The sequence below is a fragment of the Erpetoichthys calabaricus genome, chromosome 1 (genome assembly GCF_900747795.2).
Source record: "Erpetoichthys calabaricus chromosome 1, fErpCal1.3, whole genome shotgun sequence".
In the NCBI taxonomy this organism is placed as follows: Eukaryota; Metazoa; Chordata; class Cladistia; order Polypteriformes; family Polypteridae; genus Erpetoichthys; species Erpetoichthys calabaricus.
Window position 1 is genome coordinate 19345132 of NC_041394.2, and position 26581 is coordinate 19371712.

The 26581-nt window shown below is 40.0% G+C and overlaps 1 protein-coding gene across 1 annotated transcript in view; it reads left to right on the forward strand.

The window, feature by feature from the left end:
* LOC114647325 (adenosine receptor A2b-like) overlaps positions 1-26125 on the forward strand; it is a 37527-nt gene extending 11402 nt beyond the window's left edge. Inside the window, exon 2 of the mRNA XM_051934303.1 lies at positions 23302-26125. Coding sequence (XP_051790263.1) covers positions 23537-24631 — 1095 coding nt within the window. The 5' untranslated portion in view covers positions 23302-23536 and the 3' untranslated portion in view covers positions 24632-26125. The remainder of the gene's footprint in view (positions 1-23301) is intronic.
* Positions 26126-26581: the final 456 nt, after the last annotated feature.

A 26581-nucleotide genomic window follows, 5' to 3' on the forward strand; every position in this document is an offset into this window, starting at 1 on the left:
CAATGGCCGAGGGTTGGATTTACTCCACCCCAGCAGTCAGTCCCACTTTGGATTCAGGTACATATCTGGAAAGACTTATGATTGTCTCCTCGCTGTTCTCTCTGCTGACCCCGGCATATTCCTACAACTCAATTAAATTAGAGATTGTTCTGGGGATCTGCTAGTTATCACATAATGGCTCTTCTGTTTTAGTGCCCCTGGAGTTGTCACATCTGGCACTGCAAATGGTTGTTTTTGTACTCTGTACTTTCAACATGTTCCTCTAGCTGTACTATTGGGACATTTTCAAAACCTTTAAAGGCTGCCAAGCCATCTTATCAGATGGCAGGTCTGCCGTTCTTACCTTTGAGGACTGACGACCTGCTCTACTGACACGTCTAATGACATTTGGACCACCTCACGTCTCTCTTCTGGTGCTCTCTTATGTGTTGCCCCAATTATCTGTGGCACCTTCTTATAATATTTTTATTTTATTAATTTTCATTGTAATCATTCCATACAAACAGATCAATTTATAACCCAACAAATTTGAAGACTAATCAAACCCCACCCCTGAGAAGGAGAGCTTAGCTAAAGGAAAATTGCTTTAGGCTTTTTAATAAGGCAACATTAAACAAAAGAAAGGCAGAAGTAAATATCTATGTAAATAAGAGATGGAGAAGGGAGTTAAATGCAATAATAGTTATTTCTCTTATTCTAAAATAATATTGATTAAATCCTGCCATGTTTTGAAAAAATGTTGTACAGATCCTCTAACTGAAAATTTGATTTTTTTCCAATTTCAAATAATATAAAACATCGGTTTCCCACTGACTTATAAGAGGAGAATTAGGATTCTTCCAATTTAACAAAATAAGTCTGTGTGCCAAAAGTGTAGTGAATGCAATCACCGTTTGCTTGTCCTTCTTCAATTCCAGTCCATCTGGAAGGACACCGAACACAGCTGTTAGTGGGTTAGGAGGGATTGTGATACCACGGCTGTCTGAGAGGCACTTAAAAATTTTTGTCCAAAATGATGTTAGTTTGGTGCAGGCCCAAAACATGTGACCCAGTGAGGCAGGAGCTTGGTTGCAACGCTCGCAGGTTGGATCTTATCCTGGAAACATTTTGAACAGTTTTAAGCGAGACAGATGAGCTCGATATATAATTTTTAGTTGAATAATTCTATGCTTTGCACATATAGAACTCGAGTGAATTCTCTGCTTTGCTACCTTCCACTCCTTTTCTGATATATTGATTAAGAGATCTTCTTCCCAATGTCCTCTTGGATCTTTGAAAGGTAGGGACTCTAATAAGTTTTTATATATTGAGGAAATAGTGTTTGTTTCCTCGAAATTGAGCAGTATTTTTTCCAGCATTGTGGAGGGTGCAAGGTGGGGGAAATCGGGCAATTTCTGTTTAACAAAATTTCTAATTTGAAGATAGTAAAAGAAATGTGTAGCTGGGAGGATAAATTTTGAACATAATTGTTCAACAGATGTAAATATGTTGTCTATATAAAGATCTCTGAGCATTTTAATCCCAAAACTTTTCCAAGTATTAAAAACTGGATATACTTGCGAAGGTTGAAAGAGGTGGTTCTCTTGCAGAGGTGCCACTGATAAAACATTTTCCATCTTAAAATGCTTCCTAATTTGGTTCCATATTCTGAGTGAGTAAAGCACAATTGGGTTATTAGTATATTTGCGATAACTTTTATTTATTGGAGAGCAGAGCAGGGAATATAAAGAAGTACTACAGGATTTTACTTCTATTGCGGACCAAGCCTGTGTATGTTCATTTATTTGTGTCCAGGTTTTTATGGCTTGTATGTTTGCTGCCCAGTAATAAAACTGAAAATTAGGTAAAGCCATGCCACCTTCTGCCTGAGGTCTTTGTAGGGTCGCTCTTCGGATACGTGGGTGTTTTGAGTTCTAAATGAATGAGGTTATTGTTGAATCTAACTGTTTAAAAAACGATTTATTGATATATATTGGAATGTTTTGAAATAAAAAGAGAAGTTTAGGAAGGATATTCATCTTAACAATGTTAATTCTTCCGGCTAGAGTGAGATGAAGGGTTGACCTTCTTGCCAGACCGTCACCCAGTCATAATAGTCATTGCACTATGGTATAGTGCTTTTCTATTAGATAATGCCATTTCCTATGTTTTTAAAATACTGCTTCTTCTATGTATCTTTCTTATTAATCTATTACATCATGCTTTTTCTAATTACTATTTAATGCTGTTTTTGTATTTCTTTATAACACTGCTTCTTCTATCTATCGTATTATGTGTTTTATATCGATTATGTAGTACATTTCCTATTACATATTGCCTTTTCATCTATGTATTATACAGTTCATTTCTTATCTGTCTGTCTGTTACAGTGTTATTTGTTATATAATGTCTTTTATATCTAACTAGTATATCGTGCCTTCTTTATTTACCTATTATATAGTGCTTTATCTGGGTATTACATGATACCATTTTTGCATATATTTTAAATACTGCTTTTATCTAATATTTTGTGCTTTATATCTATTATACAGTGCCTTTCTTATTTATCAATGATATACTCTTTTTTTCCCACCACTATATAAGGCCATGCTTATCTATCTTTTGAGTACTGCTTCTCCTATGTATTTTATATGTTTTATATCTATAATGCCTTTCATCTATGTATTACATAGTGCATATCTTATTTATCTGTCTATATATTACAAAATGTAATCCCCCTTAATAAAAAGATAGGTTTCTGTGTGTCTGTCTGTGTGTCTGTCTGGTTGCTATGTCTCTCTCATTCCAACAGATGGCACATTACAAACATTTTAGTATTAAAATGCATTGCAATTGTCATTCCAATAGATAGCACATCACAAACATTAACAGTGCTCTTACAAATCCCATACCAAATGGTGCCTAACAGAGACAGAGACCACATCACAAACATTTGTAGTGATGTGTTTTATTACTACGTGCATTACAAAATAAATTCCAACAGATGGCCCAGTGCAAACATTAACGCTTTGGTCTTTGTTTATTACTTTGACTTCAGCACCTGCCACACTGCAAAAGTTGTTCAGCAATGATTTGAGGAACCTAACAAGAGTTCAAGGTGTTGACTTGGCCTCCTAATTCCACAGATCTCAATCCGATCGAGCATCTGTGGGATGTGCTGGAAAAACAACTCCGATCCATGGAGGCCTCACCTCGCAACTTACAGGACACCAAGGATCAGCTGCTAATGTCGTGGTGCCAGAGACCACAGGACACCTTCAGAGGTCTTGTGGAGCCCACACCTGAACAGATCAGAGCTGTGTTGGTGGCACAAGGGCGACCTACACAATATTATAATAATTATAATATTTCATATATTAGACAGGTGGTCTGAATGTTGTGGCTGACTGGTGTATAAGACCTTTAATATCTATCTCTTATATAGTGCCCTTCATATTTGTTTACATTATTATTAATCTTTTATGGCTGGATTCTGCCATTGCCATTTGCTTCTAATTTCTAGATTTGCATACTTTACCAAATATCATAATATAAAATATACAATAACTACTTGTCTCTGTAACATTTGCTTGATCATATTTAAAAACAAGAAAAGCAGACAGAGAAGAATGTATTTAGCTACATACAAAATTTCACTTTATGTAAATTCCAGATAAAACAGATTATGAAAGAATTTCCTACACCACTGGTGCCAAACACATGAAGCCTATTGTTTGACTAGAATCCATTGCTCCCTGACCACAATGATAGCTCTGGAAAGCAAAAGTTTCCTTATCAGTATGCTGCTGCTGGAGTATGTGAACTTCCCCTTGGGATTAATAAAGTATCTATCTACTGTATCTATCTATCAAAAATAATAAAAGAAAGAAAGAAAGAAAGAAAGAAAGAAAGAAAGAAAGAAAGAAAGAAAGAAAGAAAGAAAGAAAGAAAGAAAGAAAGAAAGAAAGAAAAGAAAATTTTTGCATTTAGGAAAATACCATAGCAGCTTGTCTGGTTTTATTGTTTTCAGGTCCCAATATCAGTTATCAGTATTGGGTAGAAAATCTGATAACACTCCAAGGACCTTGAAAACTCACCGGTGTGGGAATCAGCTACAAGGCTTAGAGTAATATGTACAAATATTTAAAAGGATGGGAGCGAAGAGAGTGACTGAAAGCAAGATAGCCATTTGTGAGAGGGAAGTAGAAATTAATTACAAAAGGAACTGAAAACTGGTACACCATTTGACACTCCTTCTACCTGTAAGAATGAGTCAGATGGTGGTGACACCAAGACGCTGCTGTCCTGCTCATCTGAGCTGTGGAGCCTCTGCTTCCATTTGCTTCTATTAGTTCATCAACACCTCAATAGACTCACTTGTCACTAGAAATAAGTGGCTTTGTGTGTGTGTGCTCATACCCACTCACTTTCTAACACACATGTCTAGTTCAGGGACTTGAGGAGGTGGAGATCATCCTGCAGTATTGTCTGGAAAGTGGGAACAAGCCCAGAGTGAGGGTACATGGACACCCACACCCATTCACTCTGGTCCAGTTAGGGCTAGCGATTACCCTCACACACAGGAAAACACAGACAAAAAACAACAACATGTAGACACCGGGAGAACCTGCACCATCCATACACGCAGGCTGGGGTTCAAACACAGCAGCCTGGAGATGTAACTAACTGTGACCCAATGTCATATTGGATTGCAAATAAATTCAGTTGGGATTTTTTTAAAGCACAAACTCATCTGAAGTTCAGTGAAAATGTTTCTCACAGTTCAGGCTAAGCACTCCTGACTCAGAGACATCCTACTGTATAGTAGATTAGTCCAGCTCCTAAAAAAATAAAATTACCAGCAGATAAATAAGAAAGGCAATATATAATGGAGCAATAAGAAAGGTTCTAAATAACAGATTCACAAAGCATGATGTAACATACAGATAAATAAGGAAGGTGCCACATAATAGATATACAGTATACAGTATATTACATAAAAGTATCATATAATCAAATGGTATTAGATAATAGGGAAAGCACAGTGAATAGGGAAGATAAATGGGAAATACATTACACCAGCGCTTCCCAAACTCAGTCCAGGGGACCCACTGTTCCAATCGGCTTCTGTTTTTAATTGGACTCCTGGGCTAATTAAGTGAACTGTTATTTCCCAAGTTCTGTGTTTTGGGAACAATATAGAAATTAGAAAACTAAGTTTGGTAAAAAAAAAAAAAAAACATTAAAATGTATATGGGAATAAGTTATATGGGAACAATGTATGTTTTTCTTTTTAACAATATTTTCATCTTGATTTTCATTGTACTTTTCCAATTGTTCTAATTGTTTAATTAATCCATTATTTGCTAATTAGTGGGTCTGACGCTAAAGTAGTTGCAGCCTTTTGTCATTCAGTGTTGTTTGCCGGCGTGTCTGCTCTGCTCATTTTTAATTGTCATTAATAAGATACAACAAAGGGGGAAAACTGCACAGAGAAAGGGCAAAATATAATGAAAACAACAAAAGAGAGTTCAGCATTTAAATCGATAGCAAAAGCAGAAATATTTCTAAATGTGTTATAAATGTAAACATCATACTGCTGTGCTTTTCTGAATGTCGAATAAAAGAAAAAAAACAGCTAATTAAATGAGATCAGTGCTATCAGGTGATGTCACTGATTAGGAGTCTGGTTGGAACAAAAACCTGCAGCCACACGGGGCACTCGGGCCGAGTTTGGGAAACACTGGACTATACGATAAATAGACAAGGCACTATAAAATAGATAGATATATAAATAAATAGATAGATAGATAGATAGATAAGGCACTATATGATAGATAGATAAGAAAGGCACTATATAATAGATAGATAAAGATAGATAAGACTGCGGTGGGTTGGCGCCCTGCCCGGGGTTTGTTTCCTGCCTTGCGCCCTGTGTTGGCTGGGATTGGCTCCAGCAGACCCCTGTGACCCTGTAGTTAGGATGTAGTGGGTTGGTTAATGGATGGATGGATAGATAGATAAGAAAGGCACTATATAATAGATAGATAGATAAGAAAGTCACTATATAATAGATAGATAGATAGATAGATAGATAGATAGATAGATAGACATGAAAGGCACTATATGATAGATAGATAGATAGATAGATAGATAGATAGATAGATAGATAGATAGATAGATAGATAGATAGATATGATAGATAGATAGATAGATAGATAGATAGATAGATAGATAGATTATGTGCCCCCATTGGGAAATTAAAACTTCACAGAGGCTTCAGAAAAATATAAATATTATAACCAATCTTCATACACACACAAGAGCTACTGGTTTGGACAATAATAGAGCTGCTGCTATCTGATGTCAGGCTTTTAGGTGGCAGTAAGATGTGATCAGATGTAACCAGATATGCCACAAGTTTATATTTAACTTCACTAACATTTCGGCAGAGCAGGTCCAGCTTGTTGTGTCCACAAATGGAACATGCTGATGGCGAAAAAAATAAAAGCAAATTAATAACAAAATGTTAACAACTTTCCAAACGCGAGTTCCAGCTCAGACTGCTCAAAGATGGAGGTGAAGCCAGTTAAAAGGTAGGCGAGACAGAAGAGGTGGGATCAGTTGACCAGAAACTGGAAGTGACATCACTTGTCATTCCGCCAGTGATCGGCGAATCTTCAGACAAAATAAAAAGAGAGACATTAGGTGACAGAGCCAAACCTTGAATCAGGGTGGAATTAATGTTTGACAATCCAAAAAGTTGTCTCCCAAGCTCATGTGTGTGACAGGATACGACCTCGTTGTGTCATAATTGACAATTCACAATCTCCAAGGACATGCCCCCAACAACAGTGCTCAAAAATGGCAGCAGAAATATTTCACTACAGAAAAAAATAAAAACTACTGTAAGCCCTAAAGAAAGCAGTGTTTCCTAACCTTTGTGGTGTTACAGCTCAGTTTCTCACATGTCACTGTGTCTGTGACCAAACAAGGAGGTCCAATCCTGTGAATTTAGTGTGCTCATGAAAGTGGGGTAGGGAAGTTCAGCACAATCATCAGAGCATTACATGAATCAAGCCCAATGCCTTTCCTCCTTGTTAAATCTAGCACAATTATCAGAGCAGGAGTAAAAGGAGGCTGTCCAGGCTTGGCCATAATCTATTATTCGTTGGAGCAGCATGTTCATCTGAGGTCGGCCACAGCCAACCTGCAGTGCCACTATGGCTTGCCAGTGGGCTGCAGCTCACAGGTTGGAAAAACGCTGCTCTAAACTGAAAAACTTATGATATCATTGAACTCTCAGGAATTGATCACCACCCAAAATATCTCCAAATTTGCACCCAAGGTGCCAGGGGAAGCAGGAAACATTTAAACATGACAAAATAGCCAACAGTAGGCGAGTACAAAATTGGCACAAACACAGGAAGCAAAAGGCAACGGTGAGGGGAACGTCTTTAGAATTATGTGATGTTAAAAGTAGTGTCCCCCGGATGGTCAGTGCTGGGGCTGCTGCCCTTTTAAATATGTGTAATTAATTATGACAAGTATATAAATAATAAGATGGTTAAGTTTGCAAGTGATACCAAGCTAGTAGGAATGGTAGATAATCGAGAATCTGTTGAATCTTTACAGAGGGACTTGGGTAGCGTACAAGCTTGGTCAGATTTGTGACAGAAGAAATTTAATGTCAGTATATGTAAAATATTACAAATAGGAAGGAAAATATAAGGCTTGAATACACAATGGGAGGTCTGAGAATTGAACGTATGTCTTATGAAAATGATTTAGGAGTCATAGTGGACTCGACACTATCAACTGCAGGACAGTATTCAAAAGCAATTAAGAAGGCTAACAGAATGTCAGGTTATATAGCGCCTTGATGTTTGGAGTACAAGTCCAAGGAGGATCTGCTGAAGCTTTATAACACACTGGTGAGGCCTCATCTGGAGTATTGTGTGCAGTTATGGTTTACAGCAGGGGTGTCCAACTCCGGTCCTGGTGGGCCGCAGTGGCTGCAGGTTCACATTCTAATCATCTTCTTAATTAGTGAGCCATTTTTGCTGATGATTAACTTGTTTTGCCTTCGTTTTAATTGACGTGACTCAGACCCCTTAGTCGTTTCTTTTTCCTTATTGAGCAGCCAAACAATAATGAGACACAAAACAAGCCGCCACATGACCAGCTAACCTGAAAATAAAGAAAGGTAAAGGTCTCAGTCATGTTGCTCTCCTCAGGTCACCAAAACATCTTGATGGTGGTCTTAGAAAAAACAGAAAATCAACAGTCTGCTGTGGCAGAATGAGACCAGCAACAAGTCATGATATTCAATAATGGCTTTAATTAACAGCAAGAACTAGCTTCTCATTAAGAGACTGGTTGGAGTGAAATTGGTTGGAGTTTGAAATCCCAGTTTAGCTGGTCATCTGTTGGCTCGTTTCACACCTCATTTCTGTTTGGCTGCCATTTAATGAAGAAACAAATCAATTCAGAGGACTGAATCCTTAAAAACAGGGCTATTAAAATTTAGGGAAAAGGAGTTAATTAGCAGTGAAAACTGGTCACTGATTAGGAAAAGGGTTAGAATGAAAATCTAGGACTGGAGTTGGACACCCCTGGTCTTCAGGCTACAAAAAGGACATAGCAGTGCTGGAAAAAGTCCAGAGAAGAACGATTAGACTGATTCCAGGGCTACAAGGAGATGAATTATGAAGAAAGATTAGAAGAGCTAAGCCTTTACAGTTTAAGCAAAAGAAGATCAAGAGGAGATATGACTGAAGTGTTTAAAATTATGAAAGGAATGAGTACTATGATAGTGTAAAATAAATTCTGAAACAAGAGAAAAGGAGATTTGTTAGAAAGATTTTCTTCACATAGAGAACTATAGACACATGGAGTAACTTACCAACTAGTGTAGTGGAGAGTGGACTTTAGGAACCTTCAAATCTCCACAATGTTATAGATGCATAGTATGGATGAGCTTGTTGGGCTGAATGACCTGTAATGTTCTAAAGTCCTGGACGTTATTCTGGAGGTGGATGGCCTGCTCCTCTAACGTATGCATTTCAACGGTGCAAGGCTCACTTTGCGCTAATCTTAGCCCTTCAAACATTTCACCATTCAAATGTCAGAAGGTTCTGTAGCAAATATTTCACCATTCAAATGTCAGAAGGTTCCGTAGCTGTGGAAACCATCCTGCATAGTCCCAGTGCCAAAAAAAAGGACATTGCAGTAACCCCAAGGACTACTTGCTCCCACCTCATGTATCATGAAGACCTTTGACAGGCTAGACCAGAAACAGTTCCGAGACTTGCTTTCAGAACATATTGATCCTCTGCAGTTTGCCTATCATACATATACAGGTGTGTAGGATGCTCTCATCTATATGCTCCACAGAGTCTACTCCCAATTGGACAAAGCCAGCACCACAGTCAGGATGATGTTCTTTGACTTTTCCAGTGCCTTTAACATTCATTCTGCCTCATTGACAGAGGACAAAGCTCCAGGCTATGTATCTTGATGTCCCCCAGAATCTCCTGGATCATGGACTACCCGACCAACAGACTGCAGTTTGTGAGGCTCAGGGACTGTGTGTCAAAAATGGTTGTGTGTAATACTGGAGCACCTCAAATAACTGTCCTGTCTCCTTCCTGTTTGCCCTCTACACAATGGACTTCCAGTAAAATACCAGCACTTGCCATCTAAAGAAATTTTCAGACGACTCCTCCATCATCGGGTGTATTTAAAAATGGGGGTGAGTCGGAGTACAGGGGCCTGGTGGAGGACTTTGGTGCAGGGAGAAACACCAGCAGCACAACATCAGCAAGACAAAACAGTTGTTGGTGGACTTCCGGCTTGCCAAAGAGCTGCTGGGATCAGCCACCATTCAGAGGGAGGACATGGAAGTGGTGCAGACTTACAAGTACTTGGGGGTTCATATGAACAGCACACTGGAATGGTCTGACAGCACAATGGCGATGGGCAAGAAGGGCCAGAGCAGACTGGACTTCCTGAGGAGACTGGAAATGTTCAATCAGTCCATGGCAGCCAGTGTGTTGTACTACATGGTGATCTGCTGGGGAAGCAACAGGAGTTCAAGCGACACTCATTGCCTGAACAAACTTATCAGGAAAGCTGTTCCATCACAGGGCAAACTCTGAACACACTGCAAGCTGTTGTGGAAAAGTGGATGGCAGCAAAATTAGATGTTGGGTCTTAATGTCAGACAACCTACACAGTCCAACAACAACACAAACAACAACGATGATGATGATGATGATGCCAATAGTAACAATCCTCAAATTGTAGCAAAGAAATAACAGACAAGGTAAAATAAAATTAAACGATCAAAACGGCAACAGGACTATAGCTCTTGAATAAATTGATAAAAGCTGATTTAACCCAAACTATGATCGTCTCCCTAATGGACATACAGTAAAACTTATGTTAAAATGTAGCAAATACCATCCTCTGTTGCTCACTACCATCTATGAGATTCACTCTGGGCACTCTAAAGTAGTTGCACGTTTTCTTGGATAGGCAGATTGCATTATTTGCATACACTAGCGTATGGTAAATAGGAACTGTGAATAAAGATTCCTATTTAAAGATAATCATTATATTCTAAATTTCATTTAATACTGTTATTATGCGAAGTTGTCAATTTAGCTTATTAATTTTAATGACATGTATATGTTACGGTAATGTCTCAGTTGAAAAAATAAAATATATATAATGTCACCATAGTCAAAAGGTACAAGTTTAGCTGGTGGTTTCTAAGTTTTCTTTAGAGAAACGTTAAAAGTAGTAAATAAAGACTACTAATACAGCTTGATTCATACTTATTTTCTGAAATGGCAACCCTCAAGAGCGTATTTTTCTGAGACAGTCTTCTAAACAGACATTGCTATAACTCAACATTCTCAAATTGTGAATTCGAAGTCCTGATGCTTCGCTGTCTCCAGGTCTCAATGTACAAGTCTGGGAGTGCTGATTTCTCTCAAAGCAAAGGAGGTGGTGGGGCGCCCATCTACAACTTCGCCTAGGGCAGTAACAATTCTAGAACTGGCTCTGGCCACATCAGATTTTGAATAGATATTGATCTAGTAATTAGTGGGGATGCCGGGCTGTCAGTCGGGGTGGGAAAAAATAACAGTTTCCATTTATTATTTGGCAATTAATTTATTATTGGCGGCATGGTGGCGCAGTGGTAGCGTTGCTGCCTCACAGTTAGGGGACCTGGGTTCGCTTCCTGGGTCCTCCCTGCGTGGAGTTTGCATGTTCTCCCCGTGTCTGCGTTGTGGTACTCCGGTTTCCTCCTACAGTCTAAAGACATGCAAGTTAGGTGCATTAGCAATTCTAAATTTTCCCTAGTGTGTGTGCACCATGTGGTGGGCTGGCACCCTGCCTGGGGTTTGTTTCCTGCCTTGCGCCCTGTGTTGGCTGGGATTGGATCCAGCAGACCCCAGTGACCCTGTAGTTAGGATATAGTGGGTTGGATAATGGATGGATGGAATTTATTATTCAATTATTGTTCAAATGTCAAACTGCTATTATTAACGAATAATGGATTATAGTTGCGATGAATCATTTAGAGTGCCTTATGATACACAACATTTTTTGTTTTGCAATTAGGAGGAAAAACGTATAAATTCTTACCTGATCCAAGTCTAGAACAGGCGACGTATAGCTGGTTGTGTGAAAAGCACGGTTCTTTGAGGTAAACTCCAGCGATTTTAAGTGATTGTCCATGCTCTTTATTTATGGACATTGCAAATGCAAGCAACACATAATGGAAATTTAAGTCATTTGAATTGGAAAGGAAGTTCATTGGAAATCATAGGTATACGTGGAATGAAAACATCCTCTCCCTTTCCAATTCTGGTTAGAGTAATAACTTCAATTACTTGTGAAGATGAAGATCTGTTATACACAATGCGAGTTCCATTACATAATTTTGGAGCATTGAGGTTTCTCAGAATTTATAATTGGACAAGCAATTCGTGTGGCGGTATTCCTGGTGGATCGGGTGTATTTAAAACTTCTGTTGGATAGTTGACGACTTTGTCAGAATCTGGAACGGTGTCAAATGATTTTTATTTCATGATCTCATCTGTGGCCACATTTCTCAAACTCGATATACAATTTTTTTTTCCATCCATCCATTATCCAACCCGCTGAATCCGAACACAGGGTCACGGGGGTCTGCTGGAGCCAATCCCAGCCAACACAGGGCACAAGGCAGGGAAACAATCCTGCCAACCCACCGCAGGACTCACACAAACACACCCACACACCAAGCACACACTAGGGCCAATTTAGAATCGCCAATCCACCTAACCTGCATGTCTTTGGACTGTGGGAGGAAACCGGAGCGCCCGGAGGAAACCCACGCAGACATGGGGAGAACATGCAAACTCCACGCAGGGAGGACCCGGGAAGCGAACCCGGGTCTCCTAACTGCGAGGCAGCAGAGCTACCACTGCGCCACCGTGCCGCCCCACAATTTTGTTTTTCAAATTAAAATAGAATTTACTGTTTTAGGGTTTTCCTTAATTTTTTAAATCATGTTCATGCATTTACATTTTTTTTATTAATCACCAAAACTGTAGATTTTGGATACTTACTCTTCTTCTCACTTGGTGATTTCGTTGTGACGAACATCAGGACAGACAAACTTTGTTGCTTATTTATTAGATGATTCAGCACAGTATCGTTTATATTTTCCATTTAGACAGTCATTTTCTCTGCACTTCAATATGCAAAATCTTAACTGTAAGAAAAGATCACGACACAGCCATTGAAGAATGAATACAGAATTGTTCCTCCTTATATTTTGTGACTGTAGCACAGGGGCACCACTGTGGGTGCCACTGGTGACTACAAATTCAGTACTCCAGGTTTGAATCCAGTGACTAATGGGTACCAGTTTGGTGCATGTCTGCACATGGGTTTTAACCAGCATTCCCACAGATATGTCAGTTACACTACACTGCCAAATATTTGTGGACACCTGACCATTACACCTATACAAGCTTGTTCTAAAACCATAGGCAATAATATTAATACAGAGTTGCCGGTTCTATGTTATTTTGCACCCTAGGCCAAGCTTATAAGTGCACCAACTGACTGTTTGGTAGCAAGCCTGTCCACCCCCACCCCCCACCTTATGATCTGTGCCCCAGGACTGTGACCTCACTTTTTGGGTTCTAGATTTGGATTTTGTTCTATTTGGATTGCCTTCTTGTTACAGGCATTTTCATTTTGCCCTTGTGCTCCACTTGAGCTTCATTGTGATTAGAATACTTTTTTGTGAACCATGTTTTTTATTTTATAAAGATTGGGTGCTCACCCTTATTACTAGTCAGGGTTTGGCAGATATATCTAGGTATATCCCCTCTAGTGGGCATTTTTTAAAAGTGCTGTTGGAACTTATTGTGCTGATATGGTATGGCACTCCAATTATGACATTAGATAGATAGATAGATAGATAGATAGATAGATAGATAGATAGATAGATAGATAGATAGATAGATAGATAGATAGATAGATAGGATTAATAAAGTATCTATCTATCTAAGGGGAAATTCACATTCTCCAGCAGCAGCATACTGATACAAAAAACAATATTAAATTAAAGATTGATAATAATGCAGGTAAAAACAGACAATAACTTTGAATTAGTGTTATTCCCCAATTTTAGTGCAATCACATTAGCTGTTGTTATATGAGAACATGAATTTGATAAAGAAGAGGAGACCAGTCAGTCTATCAAGTCCATTTGTTTAGCTAACAGCTAAGCTGTCCCAATATTTCATCTAGATACTTCTTAAAGGTTGTCAAGGTTTCTCCTTTAATTACATAGCTTGGTAGTTTGTTCCAGATTCACACAACTCTTTGGAGTAAAGAAGTGTTTCATGGCTTCATTTCTAAATGCTCTTCCCTTAACTTTGTGGCATGTGGGGTCAGACGAGTGACTACATAAAGATCAAAGTATGCTTTTCCGGATCATTGAAGATTAACGATAATTCTGTGTTGGTTCTTACATTTGAATATTTTCGTTTAAGAACTTAGCTTTTTTGTTTGGATCTTTGATTCTTGGTTGGTGAATTGGATTTGACAGCAAATTATTTTGACTCTTTGATTTTTTGGGATCAATTATTCATTGAATACTTCCAATACAGTAAAAAAAAAAATTATAAAAGAATCCATACTCTGACAGTAACCTCTGTCCCCTTTAAATCTGATACATTTTTGGCTTTGTCTTATCTCCTAGTCCTCTGTCATTAAAAAAATCCAACTGTCTCCTCCTGAGTCAGTACAAAAACAGACTTGGCACAGACAAATCGCTCTGTCTAACTTTCTTGTGTAGATTTGCCTGGCCAATTGTCATTTTTGTGAAACAGTGCTCTGTTCTAACTCTGGTCATACTGAACTTATTCAAGGTGTTATGTCTGGCTTGTGCGCAGAACCTGATTTAGTTATCAAAGGTATTCCTAACCCGTGTATTGTATTTAAAATGACTGTATTTGTACATGAAGCTATACATGGACATACAGTACATATCAAACATATAATGGACACTGGCAAAAGCAGGTACACTTTAAGGGCAATGAAGAGCAGCAACTTTAAAAGATCTGCTGCAGAGAAGCATCCCCATAGCCTGAGGCTGTCTTCACTATTATGCTTGGTTGGTGGGGAAGTTGTGTTTTTGATAATGTGCAATGTTCAAACATGGCATTTGGACAAATAGCTCAATATTTGATCTCATTAGACCACAGAACCTTCATCCAGGCCAGCCAGTGTTTCTAGCTGTGAGGGTAGAAATATCAATTTGGTGGTGTATGTTTTTTTTGGTCTCTAAACCCCCTCCACCACTCTTGTAGCATGCTTGAAACACCAAGGGGGGGGGGGGGGGGGCACTTACTCTTCAATGCCTTCAACATGGGGTAGCTCTTCAATTTTATATTGTGTTTTATATGTTTAGAGCAGGGGTAGGCAACATCAGTCCTGGGGGGCCGCAGTGGCTGGTGGTTTTCGTTCCAACCCAATTGCTTAATTAAAAACCGATCCTTGCCAATCTCAGACAATATTTAATTTTGTAGCGTGTTAGTCTGCAATGTCAGGTTCTTATATCATGAATTTATTTCCTTTCCAAAGATATCATCCAAATGATTTGAAGCCTAAAATGGATAATTTTCAGTCTGTCACATTTTTCTTTTAAGTGTTTTTATTAAATCAAACCGTGCGTGATGAATCCACACAGGTGTACATGGAAACAAGTTAGACGAAGAACTGCCAGCTCCTTTGTCATTTGCATCTTATTGCTAAAATGGAGACATTAAAAACAGTGAAAGTGGCTTTTTATGACTTAAATAAACGATTAAGGGTAAGGAACCTTAGCAAGCGAGACCACTGAATGTCACTTGATAACACAATAAGTGTTTCTTCAGCATCACTGACCTCCCATTGAGAAACAAGGATGGAACAAAAACCTGCAGCCGCTGTGGCTATCCAGTACTGACATTTCCTTCCCCTGGTCTAAAGGGAACATACGTGATTCACTGGGCTGTATTACAACACCATTAATTGGACTTTCAGCTGCCATTGTGCTGAAACTTTTTGCAGGACCTAGTAACCTTGCTCTCCCATTTGCCTCCTGCCAAGATATCCTGTATGTTTTTCCTTTTTGCCACTTTCCTATAAAGCTGCGATTGGTGAAGCAGATGAGGTCTGCGCAGTCTCTGCAATCTTAGTCACTATAGGTTGTAACTCCTTCAGCATCTTCAGTGTCCTCTTCATGGCCTCCCTCACTCATCTTCTTCAGTTTTTGCAGATTTACAGCTCTGGCACACTTTTTCTATTTCTTTCTGATTGATTTGACTGGTGTGACAGATGGCCAGGGTCCATGCCTGGCTGGGACGCCCCTTCACCACATCTGCCAGGGGGACAAGGGTGGGAAGCCCAGTATCTCCCCTTGGATGCTAGATGGCAGCCTCCCTGGGTTGCAGTGGTGCCTCGGACTCCCCCAGGGCTTCATGGGGGTTGGAGTTCTGTGCAGCTCTGTGGGGTTCAGCAGGCGCCGTCAGAGGGTACTGCAACAGGAGCGGCTGGCCCCTTTTGGGCACTGGTTTCGCCTTACCTGGAAGTGCAGCAGGATGTCGATAATCAACCACCTGGAGCACTTCCAGGTACCCAATAAAAGGAAGCCAGTGACCACCACTCAGCGGCCAGAGTCAGGTGGAGGTGGACAAAGCTTGCTGAGGAGGAGTGGCGGTGGAAGACAGGAGAAAGAGAGAGACAGTGTGCAGTATACTGTGCTTGATTTGGGACTGTGTTGTGTCTGTGGGTATCAGGAAGGCGTAGCCCACAGACGAAGAAAATAAAAAGTATTTTGGTTTATTTTACACGTGCCTCCCGTGTCCAGTCTGTGTCAGGTTGGGCGCTATATAGCGTCTTCTTACACTGGATATTCAGCGACTTTCTTGTGTCCATCCCCTGACTTGTGCTTTTCATCGAGTTGCTTGGTGTGTTCTTTTATCTTTATTGTGTAGATTAGTCCAGCAAAAGTTGTGCCTTCCACATTCAGGTGCATTTTGACTACAATCAATTGAAACATCAGACAGGTGACCCTCACTGAACTATTTCTGTGACTTCTAAAGCCAACTGACTGCACCAGTGAGGATTTAGGGGTGTCAAACAAAAGGGGCTGAACACTTATAAGATTTTGTGTTTTATATTTGTAATTCATTAAGATCACTTGGAAGAGTTCTGTTTTCACTTTGAAATTAAAGTTGATTAGTCAAAAAATCCAAATTATATCCACTGTGATAAAATGCTATATAACAATAAAATGCGAAAATTTCTAAAGGGGTCCTTCCTGCATGGAGTTTGTATGTTCTAACCCAGGGGTAGGCAATGTCGGTCCTGGTGAGCCGCAGTGGCTACAGGTTTTCATTCCAACCCAATTGCTTAATTAGAAACCAATCATTGCCAATTTCAGACCTTATTTAATTTTATGGCTTGTTAGTCTGTGCAATGTAAGGCTCTTATATCGTAGATTTTTTTCCTTTCCAAGGATATCGTCCAAATGATTTGAAGCCTAAAACAGATCATTTTCAGTCTGTCACATTTTTCTATTAAGTGTTTTATTAAATCAAACAGTGCATGATGAACACACACAGATGTAATTGGAAAAAAGCTAGCTGGAGAACTGCTGGCTGCTTTGTCTTTTACATCTTATTGCTAATAAGTAGCAATTAAAACACTGAATGCAGCAGTTTAAGATTGAAATAAGCAATTAAGGTTGGAGAACCTTAACAAGCGAGACCACTAAAATGAAGTATCAAAATGTCACTTAATCAATATGTGCTTCATCAGCAATAATTGAGTTCTCGTTAAGGAACTGGGTGGGAACAAAAACCTGCACATACTGCGGCTCTCCAGGACCAGCATTGCCCACCCCTGGTCTAGCACAGGGGTTTCTTCCTTCTTATACCCTATGATAGCTGGGATAGGCTCCAGCACCCCTACCCATGACCCATGTCTGGATTTAAGTGGGTTAGAAAATGACAAACTTCCAAAGGGGTGAATACTTTTTATAGGTACTGTAAATAAAAAGCTGACTATACACTGGGTGATGCTGATGTTTCCAGTCAATGCATTTTGTTACGGAAATTTTTCCATTCTTGGCCTTTGTTTGGAACACAGTTACAAGTAAAATAACATTACGTGAGAGACAGTAAAAGGCTGGGAAAAACCCCTCCATGTGTACTGAGGTTTGGGCTCTGCTTGGAAGCTGCCGCTGGCTCTTTGCCCTGTGGTTACCTTTGCTGCCAGCTCTTTGTTCCCTTTTTAGAGGATGACTGAGCAGCAACAGCACAGCCACTGTCTGGGTACACCTGCTTACGCACAGAACAGGCGCTGTCTGCTCCCCATGGTTCCTGGTTAACAAGACTGAACAAACGAGCCACCTATTTAAAGCACAGCCCAACACAAGTAACTATGGCAGCGTCAAACGGTGTCAAAATATTGACACTGCCTTGATACTCATTGTGCCGCCATTCTGCATGGCTGGAGAAGAGCGATGCCTTCAAAATAAAGGAAGAAGAAAAAAAGAATTATACCTGAGTTAAGGACTCTGCAGTTTTCTTTTTTGACAGCCACCTGGGTTGAGCTTACAGCATACATGATGAATCCAAAGCTTCAGGAACAGGTTGCAATCTGGGATGCCTGCTGTGTGGAGTCTGAATGCTCTCCCCATGTGTGACTCGTTTCACATTTTGAAGGGAAGCCATTAGATAAACGTGCCCAGTGTGAGTCACAATGTCTTGCCACATGCTGGTGTTCCATCCAGAATCCATTCCTGCCATTGGATATTATGATATCGGGATACGCTCCAGCTACTCAAAGCCCTGCACTGGAAACGGGGAAGACATAACATGAATGGATGGATGGAATTTTAATCAGTAATCAAAAAACACTCATTATATACTAAAAGATCAGGTATGGAGGAATAAAGGGCGAAATCATGAATGTGCAAAATGAACAGAAGCCATTCTATGTCACAGGACCTGACTACACCCTGGTCTTTGCTCATTTTTATTTGGTAGGGTGCCTCACCTTCTTGTCCACTTCAAAGTGCACATACGTAAGTAGGAACATAAGAAATATGACAAATGAGGTCATTCAGTACACTACCCCTAGCTAAACAATCCCCCCAAACAGTTGCCTCACCTTCTCTACTCCTCTCAAACATATTTAATTTATACAGCACCTTTCTATAGTCCAAAGCTTCCCAAACTGCTGTTCAACCTACAGTGTATTGCAGCAGCTTACATTTAAATATTTCATGTTACTTGCAGCATAGGAAGGTGAAATGACTTCTACATGGTTACACAATGGGTCAGAGCCAGCTGCTGTTGTGGACACTTTTTGTGACTGAAGACAGAGAAGAAAATTAAAATTAGTAAAAACCTTTTATTGATACATACCAGGCAAGGGTAAAATGACAGAGAAATACAGTCCTAGGACACCGCACTTCATCTGCCTCGAGCGCAGATGTCCTTGCTCTTTTATACCTTTCTAATCTCCTGATCGTTGACCACGTAAGCAATAAAAATAGCGTCCTGACTCATTGTATTTTTCCAATTTTGTAAAGTCATTACCCTAAAGGTATATTTTCTTGTCACACACATCATCAAAAGAAAACTTCCAGAAAGTATACATGCTTTTTGTCACGTACGCAAAACACAAACAAGTTTGATCATTCTGTCCTATTTTCTGTGCCCACATCATTTTGTTCAATTACTCCTCCCTTTTTGAACAAAATGATGTGGGCACAGAAAATAGGACAGAATGATCAAACTTGTTTGTGTTTTGCGTACGTGACAAAAAGAAAGTCATTTTATGTTTTTACACTGTGAAGTTCACAATGCACTGCATTAGACAATCTGGCTGATACGCTGCATTCACATGCTCTTGGACCAATCGGAGCTCCAATTTGTAATGTTTCACCTTCTCACTTCACCACGTTCATGCGGGCTTCTGGTCAGACTATTTGAAAAACTGCATATGGCCTATGGAAAAAAAACAAAAATTAAACATAAACAGTATTTTTTTTGTGGGAATGGTAGAGTAAAATACATGCATTAAATCTGTATCAATTTGCTCCAAATGAATTCCATCCAAAAATGGCATTTCAGGCTGACCAAGTTAAAAGTTTTATTTTAAACAATCAAGTAAGGTGAAAGATCAGCGTTACGTCACAACTTGAATAATTTGAGTAGCTATGTTTTGCCCAAATTGTATTTTGTCATGGATTCACGTGGTATTTCCAACTTGGCAATTTGGATTTATCATCTGTCTGTGAGCATGTAAACACAAAAATATTACAGACTCAAATGTTTATCTATCTGTCTTCTGAAGCAAGTGACAAGGAGCAGTGTTTGAATGCAGCCCTGGACAGGTGATGTGCATGCATAGTATGTCATCTTAAAGTGGCTGATCCACCTAATCTGAATTGTTTGGGATGTGGGAGGGAAATCAGAGAACATGAGGAGAACATTCAGCTGGTGTTTCGGTGCTGGATATGAAATGAGAATTGTGGAGCTGTGAGGGTGAAGCTATAATCACCTCTTCACAAATGACTTTTTGATTCTATACGGTACTTTTTATGGCCAACAAAACTCAAAATGTATTATAAATAGTGCCTATCTTTAATCAACACCATATAGGGTGGTCCAGATCTAACTATGCAACTTTTAATGCAATGCAAAAATTGCATAAATTAGATCTGGATCACCCTGTACTATTAGTTACCACCTTTATTCAACACATCTTACAACATTTGAGACACAACTGGTTACATTTCTTTTGTTTTTTCCAGTTGTAGCACAGGCAGTACACTGTAAGTCATAGGATTTGAATCCACAACCACAGGTTGAAGTCCAAAGCCTTAATCACTACAACACACTTTATGTACTATTGCTGGTATTTGCAGGTGTAAAGTGAATTGCTCAACGTCACACAGTATGTCAATGGTAGCAACTCAACCTCCAGTTTTGTGGCTTACACTTCAAAGCCACCTGGCCTATATAGACAGCCACACAGGTTGAGTCATTTCTTTTTTTTTTATTAGCATCTTTCTTAGTTAACAACTAAACAGAAGGTATTTTTTTATCTAAATTACTACCCTGAAGTACTTATGGTCCAGTTTTTCATAGTCTTGCTGAAGAGAGATGTATAATATATGCATTTGGAGATAACCATGAGTGAATTGTGCTTACTGCGGTGGGTTGGCACCCTGCCCGGGATTGGTTCCTGCCTTGTGCCCTGTGTTGGCTGGGATTGGCTCCAGCAGACCCCCGTGACCCTGTGTTCGGATTCAGCGGGTTGGAAAATGGATGGATGGATGGAATTGTGCTTAAAACTGGGTGGGAACAATTAAATAAGTCACTGAGTGTCACATTTCTAAAATAATTCAGTAGTTAAAAGTTAGTAAATAGTTAGTGAGGCAAAAGTTAAACTGACAGAAAGATTTCGTACCAGACTGAGGCACTTCTTAAAATGTGCAGAGCTCAGTAGCCGTGGTAGTCTACATGTGTGTTTGCATCTGTCTGTCTCCACTGTTGCAGTGTTCATTAAAACATGCAAATTAATTAACATTCTTCAGTTACCTTGCGCAACTGAATGGATAATAGCAATTTTAGCTTTTTAAATTTCTCTCAGTGTGAAAAAGTTCAGTGGCAATTTAAAATGCACTGTCTGGAGAAATTGGGGATTTTCAAGTCTCAAGATTTGAATCAATGCACTTTTCATTAGCCAATTAGCAGTGCAAAAAACTGTTAGGTTAGGGTGATGTAGAGGACACCCTTGTACAATCAAGTGGGTACACAAGATAGACATGCAACATAAAATTGTGGCAGATTAAATTTAATGTCAGTAAATGTAAAGTATTACACATAGGAAGTAAAAATGTTAGGTTTGAATGCACAATGGGCAGTCGGAAAATCGAGAGTACAACGTATGAGAAGGATTTAGGAGTCATAGTGGACTCTAAGCTATCAACTTCCCGACAGTGTTCAGAAGCCATTAGGAAGGCTAACAGAATGTCAGGTTATATAGTGCCCTGATGTGTGGAGTACAAGTCACAGGAGGTTCTGCTCAAGCTTTATAACACACTGGTGAGGCCTCATCCGGAGTATTGGATGTAGTTTGGGTCTCCAGGCTACAAAAAGGACATAACAGCACTAGAAAAGGTCCAGACATGAGCAACTAGGCTGACTCCAGGGCTACAGGGGTTGTATTATGAGGAAAGATTAAAAGAGCTGAGCCTTTACAGTTTAAACAAAAGAAGATTAAGAGGAGACCTGATTGAAGTGTTTAAATTTTGAAGGGAATTAGTCCAATGGATCAAGACTGTGACTTTAAAATGAGTTCATCAAGAACATGGGGACACGGTTGGAAACTTGTTAAGGGTAAATTTCACACAAACATTAGGAAGATTTTCTATACACAAAGAACGATAGGCACTTGGAATAAGCTACCAAGTAATGTGGTAGACAGTAAGACTTCAGGGACTTTCAAAACTCGACTTGATGTATTTTTGGAAGAAGTAAGTGGATAGGACTGGCGAGCTTAGTTGGGTTGAATGGCCTGTTCTCATCTTGAGTGTTCTAATGTTCATGCAGAATGAAAAAAATTAATGATATAATGGAACATAATAGTAACTTGTTCTCTAAAACCGCAAACAATGTGAAAAATGTCCATTAAAAAGAAAAAAAAATTCTCACATAACTTGTGTCATGTAATCCACATATCCATTATCCATATGTTATAATACTAGGGTGTTGTACCGTGTTAGCCATTATGAATGTAGAGAAAAGCCAAGCAAAATGACACCTTTTATTGGCTAACTAAAAAGATTACAATATGCAAGCTTTCGAGGCAACTCAGGCCCCTTCTTCAGGCAAGATGTAATCTTATGTTATATGTTTTCTAAAAATATGCAAAATGCATGGATTTTTTTGGTAAATTACTGCAAATAGTTATTTCCAGAAAACTCGAGTGAATAAGATAAGCAGGAAAGATGCATTCCCATCAGGTTACACATCACCTCTGATTTGGATTAAAATGAACTGGCCTCGTGCCCACTATTGCCAGTGTAAGCTTTGGCCTTCTGCCCACTGAATTGAATTAAGAAATGTATGTATTATGGACTGGCATCTTGCTCTGTCCAGGTTTGCTCCCTGCCTTGCACCCTATGCCTGCAAAAAGGGATTCAGCCCATGTTGATCCTGCATTGGATACAGTGGGAGTGTACAATGAATAAATAAACAAAATGAAGACCTCTGTGTAAGAAATAGCCAGACACACAATGTAAGTTTGGGCCAGCCACCCGTATAGTTTCCCTGGCTTAAAGGCTTAAATTCGCGTACCATGTGTACAGGTCAGAGTCTGAAACAGAACTGCTCAAGTGTGGAGGGTTTTTAAGGCAGTTCAAGGGAAGTGATGTCTTCGAGGCTGAACAGGAAGTGATGTCCTCAGGACTGGGACAGGTAGTGATGTCCTTGGATTGTAATCAGAGACAGGCGGGATTTCACGTGTTTAATCTGTGGATAGAAAAGAGAGAGGTTTAGTGCAACTCGCCGCCCCCTGGCCTGCCATGGAATTGGCGTCTTCTGATCCCTTTCATTGACTCCCAAACACATGTGTGCGACACCTGAAAGCAAATAACTGAATAAAAAAAATGTCTGATGCTGCCTAGCCACTAGAGGGCAGTGATTCTCACTTTTTAACTCGTGTTTTTATTTTCCTTCCCAGGTTGAAGAAACCCAAATGCACGAAAATAGCTGGCTATGATGCATGAGTTCTGGGAGTGGAGTAGAGTGACATGGGAAATGTATTATGGGGAAGAAAGCAGTAAGACACAAATGATTTCCTGAGACAAGGATGGCCAGAAGTGAAGACAGAAAGTTTGAGAAAATTTGGGAAGAGAAGTAAAAACTGAGGCCCGTGTGAAGTGAAGCAGCTACTCGTCAGAAGGAAATAATGAGCAATGGTCTCTGCAAGTAACAGTTGCTTGTGGAAGAATAACCGGACTAATGACAGCTGTCCAAGCTCGTGCAGTATCCCCGCCGATATGGACATTCCCTACATTACGGCCGAGGTGTTCATTGCTGTGCTGGCCTTGTTCAGTAATGGTTTAGTGTGTGGCTCGGTCCTAAGGTGTGGAAAGCTCCGCACAGTCACAAACACCTTCCTGGTGAGCCTGGCGGTAGCGGACATACTGGTGGGAGTCGTGGTGGTCCCAAGTGCCATCCTTTCAGATCTTGGGATACCTCTAAGGACCTCCCCAATCTGTGTGCCCATGACCTGCTCCTTGCTGGTGCTCACACAGGCTTCCATCTTCGGTCTGCTGCTGATCTCCGTGGAAAGATTCATTGCGGTCATGCAACCTCTCAGCTACAATGTCTTCTTGCGGCCTGCCAGGGTATGCCAGATGATTTGTGGCTCCTGGGTGCTAGCGTTTGCGGTGGGACTGGTTCCAATGATGGGATGGAACAAGAAGCCAAAATGTGACAGTACCCCCTGCATGTTCAAACAGGTCATCACGAATACATACATAGTCTACTTCAACTTCCTGTGCTTCATACTGGTGCCACTTCTCATCATGCTGGTGCTGTATGGGCAGATATTCTGGGAGGCCCGCCAGCAAATCAGGCGCTGGGCTGTGAAAAGTCCAGAGGTAGCACCTGAGTGCAGGGATAAGCTGCGCCCTGTGACACTAAGGAAGGAGGTGCGCACAGCGTTTTCTCTGGGGCTGCTCATCTTGGCATTCTGCATCTGCTGGCTGCCCCTTTATGCTATTAACTGCTATGAGCTCTTTACAGACTGCTACACAGTGCCAGACTACATAATTAAGATTGCCATAATCCTGTCACATGCCAACTCTGTAGTCAACCCGGCACTCTATGTGTTTCGGCTGCGCAGCTTCCGCTTTGCCCTGCGCCGTGCCTTAGGGTGTCCACCAGGGCAGTCATGGCCTCCCAAAGATTACTGGTGTGTCCCACAGTGCCCTCAGCCAGTTAAGAAAAATAAGGACCATGGCACCCTAGGCAAAGAGATGAACACTTTCTTGCCTGGAATTTAACTGGAAGAACAAATTGGGTAGGGTTCTTGAAGAGATGGTGGACATGTGGAAAAGTGGGCTTGTTTTCCTTCAAGTTCTTGTTTGTAAAGCTTTCCTTATTATGCCATGCCAAAGTCTGTCCCGGCTGATAAAATCCCTGGATGGGAAGCCAGTAGGCCTGGGTAAAAATATTGATTTTCTGATTAAGAATTTATACTTTAAACAAAAAAATAACAAAGTTTCAAGGTCAATCACATGAATCTCTATCCTCTTCAATTACTATATCTAGATTTTTGCTTATTTTCGTTTTTGGCATTTGATCCAGTAGATGGTACTAATGCGCCTGTTATGTCTTTCTAAGGAAAAAGCACTTTACTATCTTGCATAAATTAGTGTGTCCTCTTTTACTAAAATCAGCATCTTCGACACTGAAATCAGATGTGTGGACAGCTGAACAGCCAGGGCAGGAGATTCCTACGTGACAATCATGCATTAAAAATGAATGGGCACCTGACCTGTGGCGGACATGTTTTAGCAACCTCACTGCCTACATTCAGAGCTGCGGAGATGATTCACTGGTGTTCCAAAAACCTTTCTAGCATTTCCAATGTGTTGTTGCATCGCATGACCGCATCAATCACAAGTTTGTGTGTTGTCAAGTCCAATAAACGTTGCTTCTCTTTAAGCATGCGGTTAGGTAGCTGTACTGCTATGGTGGAAAACGTTTGCAACACAAACAACACTGTCAAAGCAAGCAGGCAATTGCATGCAAAAGTGAGTGAGTGTGCAAAGCAGCCGACTTGAAGTAGCTCCATATTAGCAGCTTATCAGTCACTATGGCCGTTTCTATTTTATGTTCCATTCATTCAGCACTGTTGTCAACAAGCAATAGCTCTAGATCCTTGTTTTAAAATGCTTATTTTTTGCTGGAGGACTGTGAAGACACATTTTTGAGACTTATTAATGTGACTGCTACAAGTGAGCAAAAGAATTCTAAAAAGACACAAGTCTTCCTGCTGTATCTTTAATTTTGACTAATTCAAGATTATTTTACATGTCCAATAGGGGAATTAATTTGGATAACAGTTTAGTTCGAGGGTGTCTGCCTGGAGATTCATAACACACAATTAGGTTATTGAATAACATTTATTATTTAAGAAGCAATATTTAATTGTTTTATAATAATATTATTTGAAGATCACATAGGTGTTTTATAAAGTAGTGTCATTGCATTGTATTAAAACAAGGAGCTGCCCCATAATATGTGTGGACTCTGATGTGCAGTTGCATTGTTAGTTAAATTATGGTGAATTCTGAATGAGTGCAGTGCTGTGAAAACGTTTTTTTGTGTTTTTATTTATTTATTTTTTTTTAAGAGCAATAAGATTTTGTTCCACATCTTGCAAATGCTGATGTTAACTGTTCATTACTAATCATGTATTGCTTTTTAAATGTCATTCCATGCTTATGCATATGTTGTGAAGTCACTTGAAATAAAGTGTTACTGAAATTTCTCACATTGTATTAATGTTCTTTATTCATGGTTAAGTAATCTCTAAAAAAGCCCAGCACTTCAAATATATCAGTGCATGCTAATTCAGTCAAGATAAAATCAATACTGAATCGAATCGGGAGATCAGTGCTGATACCCAGCCCTAGAAGCCATGGTGTCATAAAATGTTCTCATATATACACAGTGTGGAGTATGGCCCGGACACAGTCAGGTAGACATGATTTTAAGCACCACACACACGTTTATTTTCACTATATACTATTTACAAGGTGCACACAACCCCAAAACTCCCCCAAAGTCCAGGCCTTTCCAAAATTATGCCTCTCTGCAGGCCGCCTCCTTTCCACTCCTTCCGAGCTCCGCCCTTCTCCTCTCCCGACTCAAACTATCAAACGGAGGGAGGCGGCCTGTGGTGTTTTGGGTCCACAGCTCTCTTAGCAAAAGCCACTTTTAAATAA